We start from the raw sequence: 6,950 nt of genomic DNA, 5'->3' as shown, positions 1-6,950 counted from the left end.
CGCATCACCTCCTCCCGGAAGAACACGTGCCGGAACACCACCATCATGGTCCCGTAGGAGGAGGGAGCCAGGCGGAAAGGGGGGGTCGCCGCCACGCTGCTCCAGGGCGTTGCGGATGAAGAGCCCTGGATCAGTGCATGCAGGCTCGACGAAGGCGTAGGCGAGGCGGCGACAGGACTCCATGTCCACGCTGGGCATGTGGACCTCGGCATACTCATTTCCGGTGGCAAAGTTATCACCAGCGGGTGGAGCAGCAGGAGGGGGGGTAGGGGGTTGCTGCACGCCAAGCACGGGGGCGGTGGGAGTGCAAGATGTCGGCGGCAGGAGAACGGACGGCATCGGCAAACCTGACGGCGGCGGCACGACGTCGCTCCCGGGGATAACCAGGGGAGCAGTGGATGACGCCTGATGGTGGCGAAGGAGGTGTGGCGCCCAGTCTTGGGGAGCGACCGTCAAGCGTCGGCGACCGCCCGATTGCCCTCCCGAGCAACGCACTCCCAAGCAGTCGTGCACCGAGAGGTGGTGGTGCGCGCGGCCGCGGTGGCGAGTCGGAGTCGTCACTGTCGGGGCGCGCCGCCCCGCGGGCGACCCGCGCCCAAAGCGAGGCCGGGCCAGCCATCGAGCACGACGCCCTGCGGTGGCCGTAGCAGAGGCACTGACGACACCGCATAGGGTCCCGGCAGTCGTCAACGAGGTGATCGGTGGCGAGGCAGCGGAAGCACGGCTGGTGGAGAGCGGGCACGTCGGAGACGGGTGCCGCTGGGGGTTTTTAAAGGCACAGAGGCGGGGGCGAGGAGTGCCATAAGGTATGGTCGCGCCGCAAGGGGATGTGACAATGGAGTAGAGTCGCCGGTGATCGCCGTAGTTGCGTAGACCTGATCGAGTTGACATCCGTTCGGCGCGCTAGAGGCGGGACAGCCGTTTGGCGCGCGAGCTGACCGGGCATGCCCAGGAGTTGAATGCGCGGCAGAACAGGGGTCAGCAGGATAGAGGGAAGATTCAGCGCCAGAGTGACTCTTCCCGATTTCCTGCAGATATGGAGCAGAAGCAGCAATGGCGACGGATGGCTCTCCTAACAGGGTGATGGAGGCGGAGTGAATGCCAAGAGCAGAGGCGCTTGTTGGGCCGGAAGGAGCCGGCCCAGGAGCACGAGGAGGGGGACGAACAGTGGCCTGGCCGTTGGAAGTTTGAACGGGGGTGCTGACGTCACATTCCCGCGCACCAAGGACACTGCCGCCGGCCATGGCCGCGGTGAGGGTGGGAAAGAGGAGGAGAGGCACGCTGCCGACCTTGCATCGCCCACGCGAGGTGATGAGCGAGGCGAGGTTGTTGTTTGCCGCGCGAGCGGAGAAGAGGTCGGGCCCAAGTTGGATGACCTTGAACCGGCGCGGCGGGCGGGCGAACCGGAAGTTCAGCGCATTGCCCACTTGAGAAGTAGTAGCAACAGAGGAGCCCGGTTCAGGCCGGATCCAAAAGGATCCCTCCGGCGAGCTGAGAGGCCCCGAGGTGGCAGGGACGGACAGTTGGTGAAAAATGGAGGAGAGCATAGTCCGAGAACTGCGTACCTGGCCAGGTGTTGGCACAGGGGACGACGACGTGACACTCCATCGGAGGAGTCCGCCAGGGAGGTTGATGGCATTGCCTTTGTTGCGGGGTCGGAGGCAGCGGCCGTCGAGGGGAAGCGGGACTGGCTCGCGCGGGGAGGATTGGGGAGAGCGCGGCGTCGAGCAGGGCGCACCGAACGTCGCGGCAACGGAACAGTAGCGCCAAGGGGTGTGAAGCAGGAAGAATGGTGGTGGGTAGCGGAAGGAGAGGAGGGTGGATGGAGCTCAGGCGGGGGAAGCAGAGGTGGGAGTGGCTGCCAGCGTCGGGGAGGCCGGCCGCGGCAGTGTCGCCTCCTGAGTCGCCAGGAGCGCGCTCAGGCACCTCACCCATCTCCTCCGAGGCCTGCTGGTCCTGGTCCCTGGATTTGGAGGAAGTCGCTTTAGCAATGCCATTGACGCATCCTTCCCGTCAGATATTCGCAGCCAATTGATTGAGATGCCGTGCTGCCGGAATCCTTATCCACCGTACCCTCCCGTCTAGTACGAACTGAGATAAGTCCGTCAAATACTCCATGTGTTTTTACCGCACCAATGCACTAAACTTTTTTTTTGAAAATTTTTAATCGACTAATCTATGTCGCTGCTGTTTGGTAGGAGTAGTTGTCTTTGCTAGCTGACGTGCGACTGCCTCGACGGTTGGCCGGTCTGCGGCCGTCAGATCGACAGGGAACCGCGCGGATCGTAACACGGCGGCAGTCGGTCACCGAGCTCGGTGGCCTTTTTCCATGGAATCGGAGAGAATGTTACTCGAGTTGGTTGTTGACTGCACTTGGCGCTCTCCCTCGGGGTTAAGAATGTGATCAAAGTACGCGTGAGGCCAAAATCCTGCAACTCCACGGGTAAAGCATCAGCCATCCAGTCTTACACTCTTGTTCTTTTTTGCTTGACCGCATTAGTCTTTTTGCATGATAGGAAGCCTAGCCCCGCGAAGGACCCTGTACATGAACACAAAAGCGATTCCTAGGGTTTGTTTAGATTTTTTGGCGTAAATTTTTTGAAAGAAAATTTTACTATATTTAGAAGTATTAAATAAAATTTGTTTATAAAACTTTTTGCATATATGAGTTATAAATCACGAGACGAATCTAATAAGACTAATTAATCCATGATTAATTCATAATTAACATATATTTATTGTAGCATCACCGTTGCAAATCATGAATTAAGTAGTCTCATTAGATTCATCTCGCGATTCACGACCCAACCGTGCAAAAAGTTTTGCAAATAAATTTTATTTAATACTTCATGCATGTGTCCAAATATTTAATGTGTCTAACCGAGTATTTTGCAGATTCGGCAAAGATTTCTTGGAGCAGATGGTTTTCAGAGTTGCAGGAGGTCACCCACGTACATGGGCCTCGTTTGGTTCGCGCGCTAGGATTCTAGTGCGCCTCTTCTAGTCTTCGCATGAAAGAATAAATGAAGTCTATTTGCAAAATCTTTTCAGGGATGAGTGTAACTTTTCACGATGAATCTAATGACGGTAATTAATTGATGAATTGCTACAATGATGCTACAGTAACCATCCTCTAAGCCAAAGACCTCATTAGATTCTTCAGAGTCACTAGCGCGGGGTTCTGAAGTTAGTTTTGTAAATTGGTTTTATTTGACACCGTAATTAACAGTTAAAATGTTACTATTCACTATCACGGCACAAAATAAACGGGCCTTGAGCTATGGCCACTCGGGAAGCTTTTGTGCCCTTCTTTGATCACAGCCGGGTCGGCGTGGCATATGACTTTGACTTGTGAGGTGATGTTGTTGAACCTTTGAATTTATGATAGCGACACATCGAATCATGGAGCAATGAGGTCATGGCGCGTCACATTGTGGCGTGAAAAAGAAACAAGAAAACGAACTTTGAAATTTCTACTGTTCAGGCCATGGTGGTTCAGGATATCACATTCTGTTCGTTTGGTTTGTCAGCTAATTAGCCAGTAATGTTTTTCTCTCATACTAAATCAGCACCAACAACTAGTCATCAGCCAACCAGTAGTACTTTTCTCTCGTAATAAATCAGCAATAGTTACCAGCCACATCCAGCGAAGAGAAGCGGCAGCCGTCCGAGTCTACCAAAACTCTTATTCGGTTTCTAAACAGCAGGCTGAAACTCTTATTCGCTTGTCAATCAGTTGACCAGGAGCAAATCTGAAAAAAAAAATCAGAACAGAACTCACCGTCACCCCGTCAGGGAAGCAGCGCCAAAAGAAATTGGGGCGCGGCCGGCCACCTCCGTCCTTGATCGCGTCGGTCAGGACGCTGGTGACGAGCACGGAGAACAGAAGGCCTGCTCAGACAGCCACGGGCAACCACATGTCAGAACATACCAGCACAGCTGCAGAAGAACAACCAGAGCAAAGGGACGCCACTGCAAGAAGAGCTTGCCTAGAATGGCATGGTGCATGTCAGACACGTTCCTCTGCTTCATGTAGATCCCGACGATGATGATGATCGGCCCGATGACTGCGTATATCTGCCCAATTTGAAAACAGCGATCTTTAATATTATCCAGCGAAATGATTTTCTTGTTCTCAAGACAGCGATGTTTTAATCCAGTGAAATATATAGTTTTTCTTGTTCTTTTTTTTTTTGCAAGGAAAGATGTACCGGCACGGCCCAGACGGGGACGATGTTGCTCTTCAGCGGGTACCGGAGCTCGGCCATCATGTCCTCGCCGACGAACCGGTGGAACGGCTCGATGAGGTTGAGCCCCACGTCGATGGCGACGAGAAGGGCCAGCACAACCCAGTCGTACAGGTGCAGCCTCGCGACCTTGCCTCCGTGGGTCGTCAGGTACGGGTGCGGGGGCCCCAGGCGGATGGTTGGCGGCGGTGGCGGCATCTTCTCCCCTCCCTGTTCGCCTGATCGGACAGGGCAGCTGCAGGAGTCAAGGCGAGCGCTGCTTGCTGCTAGTACATGGCAGCTGCAACGGCCGGTTAGTAAGGGGAGCGACAGCTCGTCGGCCCGGCTGGCAGGCTGCTGCAACCGCCGCGATCCGGACATCCCGAGCTCAGGGGTCGGAGACGACGCGCACAGAGTGGGAAGATAGCACCACAGAAGGAGAGGCGTTGCGTCCTGCGCTATGGAGGTCAACGGCCTCGGCCACGAGCCCACGAGCTCGCTGCTCTTCGATCCTCCTTCCCCGCACGACAGCAGCGAGCGATGAACAGACAGCGAAGCCACCTGATTAGGTCGACGATACATGGAATGGAATGCGCGTTTCGCTATATTTTTTTAGGTGAAAATTGGTGAACAACAAGGGCAGCTGGGCAGGTTCAAAATTTTGCTGCCGGAAGACTTCGTAGCTGGCTTGCTGCTCCTGCTCGTGGCTCCCAGCGGTGATTTGTTCGTCTGTGGCGTGTAGGCTTCAAGCCTTCAAAGTTGAAATCAACCAAGAAAATCGCCTCTCAATTCAGCGAAAATGCTGGTCATTTGAAGTCTTTCCCACTGACTAGTAAGCAGGATTGCAAATAAAATCAGAGATTCCGAAGGGACCGCGTGGGTTCATAAGCTATTTGCCATCTCTGGTGCAGAACTAAATGTGTGAGCGAGTCCCGCGAGACTAGTCCGCAGCATTGATCTGGCTCCTGACCAAGACCGATCACTAGCACCACAAATGATGATGTGGAGAGAGATTCCAGGAACAGGTGGACGACGGGATACCTTCGTAGATCTTCATAAGACAATGTATCTGCGACCTGCGTTGCTAGTACGCCATCTCGATCAGCACGAACTGTGCATCATTTCGATCTGGCCCTGCAGCTAGGGCCACTTGCAGACAATGAAGCCCCATTTCATCATCAGTAATCAGTATATTCAGTCGTATTCGGGAATGCATGGGACCACTATTTCTGCGTTAAGCCTTGACCATCGGTCGTCTGTAGTTGGACATAAATCCTAGCTGTTTAAATCCACTACTGACTCTTAGTGACTAAGCATATAAAAACTAGTGTATCCGTGTATCGTACTACTGCATTGACTCTTAGCTAAAAAGAAAGGAAATTCAGGGAATCTCACCTGAGAGGACGGCACGGGTTCATACGTTAAATGCCATTTGTTGATAGAATTAAAACTGGATCGGTAATAGCGTTCTGGTGGTTCCTCACCCATCCACCAAAACTGAGATCAAATGATTGTTAGAATATTTGGATCGAGTAGATGTAGATCGAATGGGAAAACTCACTCTCCGTAAGGGGAAACATTGCCCGTGGTCTCTGCAACCTACATGTCGTGTCGCCGTCGAGGTGCGCAGAGGTGGCGGAGACGGTTTGGTGGTGCTGATCGCTGCGGGACGCTGGAGTCGTAGAGGATGACGGCGCTGGCGTGGTGCAAGGGTGGTGCCGGTGGAGCTTCCCGTCGCTTCAGCACATCCCCAATCGGCTAGGGTTTCTTTGGTGGGGGCAAAACGGCGACGAACTTAGGACAGCGCGTCATTGACCCCACCTCTTTCTTTTATATGTGTGCTGTGCGACGGGGCCCACCAGCCTTTTATGGGCTGGGCGCCCCTGATCAGGGCGCGAGTCAAGGCCCATTTGGTCCGTTGGGTCCAAACGGTGGAGATCAACACTAACATTCTCCCCCTTGATCTCATCTCGTCTTTTAACTTATCTCAATCTTTACTTTCTTCATTCTTGATTCTTTATCTACCTACTCCATCACAGATTAGTGCATATGAGCATGCCTCATCGTCACGGTCAATAGCCGATGGACTTAACAGCTACAACACACCTCTCGGTTCTGAAATAGATACTTTAACTTTGGGTCCTTTATCATCCGAAAAACATAGGCTATACCATAAACCCATGTCGACTGTGTGTTCTCTGTATACACTGGCGGGCAAGACTTTAGTAAGCGGATCCGCAAACACTTTCTGTCATTTATACTCAAAATACATTTCATTATGATTCCAGACTTTCTCCTTTACAACGTATAACTTTGTGTCAACGTGTTTGGCACCACAATTGACTCGTTGTCATAGGAGCAAACTACTTTAATGGTTATCGCTGATGTCAACCATTATCAACTCCGGGTACAGATTCCCTTAACCATTTTGCCTGTCCCTCGGCCTCGTATCATGTTATACCATATATTTGCATCACAATGATGATAACTGTTTCATTTTGGAGCTTTTCCACACAAAACCTCCAAGTGTGAAAGTTAGCGACAATTGTGGATTTCGCTACACATTTCACAAGTTCTACTTTTGTACTCACAATTCTTTGAGAGTACTTGTTCTTTCCAACTTAGCATGAGGCCGACATTCTCAATTTCATTCCAGTGATCTATATCTAGATTGAACTTTTACCAAAATAACTCGGATACACAAAATATGTCAGGGTAAGTTCT

The 6,950-nt window shown here is 52.4% G+C and overlaps 1 protein-coding gene across 1 annotated transcript; it reads right to left on the bottom strand.

Moving 5' to 3' along the window:
- Positions 1-3,250: 3,250 nt before the first annotated feature.
- LOC120667618 (putative lipid phosphate phosphatase 3, chloroplastic) lies at positions 3,251-4,729 on the bottom strand. Its single transcript, XM_039947659.1, has 5 exons — positions 4,212-4,729; positions 3,990-4,077; positions 3,788-3,891; positions 3,689-3,696; positions 3,251-3,371 (listed from the first exon to the last, which is right to left on the bottom strand). The coding sequence occupies exons 1-5, from the start codon at positions 4,605-4,607 to the stop codon at positions 3,251-3,253; spliced, it is 717 nt and encodes a 238-aa protein (XP_039803593.1). The 5' UTR covers positions 4,608-4,729.
- Between the last annotated feature and the right edge of the window lie 2,221 nt (positions 4,730-6,950).

Source organism: Panicum virgatum, chromosome 3N, assembly GCF_016808335.1.
Source record: "Panicum virgatum strain AP13 chromosome 3N, P.virgatum_v5, whole genome shotgun sequence".
In the NCBI taxonomy this organism is placed as follows: Eukaryota; Viridiplantae; Streptophyta; class Magnoliopsida; order Poales; family Poaceae; genus Panicum; species Panicum virgatum.
This window is presented reverse-complemented; position numbering and strand designations above follow the sequence as displayed.

Bases quoted from the DNA above. Each gene is read 5' to 3' on its own strand.
- LOC120667618 (XM_039947659.1), bottom strand. From the start codon at position 4,607: ATGTCCGGATCGCGGCGGTTGCAGCAGCCTGCCAGCCGGGCCGACGAG. The intron at 4,078-4,211 runs GTACATCTTTCC...CAAATTGGGCAG, and splicing joins TCCCCGTCTGGGCCGTGCCG to ATATACGCAGTCATCGGGCC. The intron at 3,892-3,989 runs GCAAGCTCTTCT...CTGTCTGAGCAG, and splicing joins CATGCACCATGCCATTCTAG to GCCTTCTGTTCTCCGTGCTC.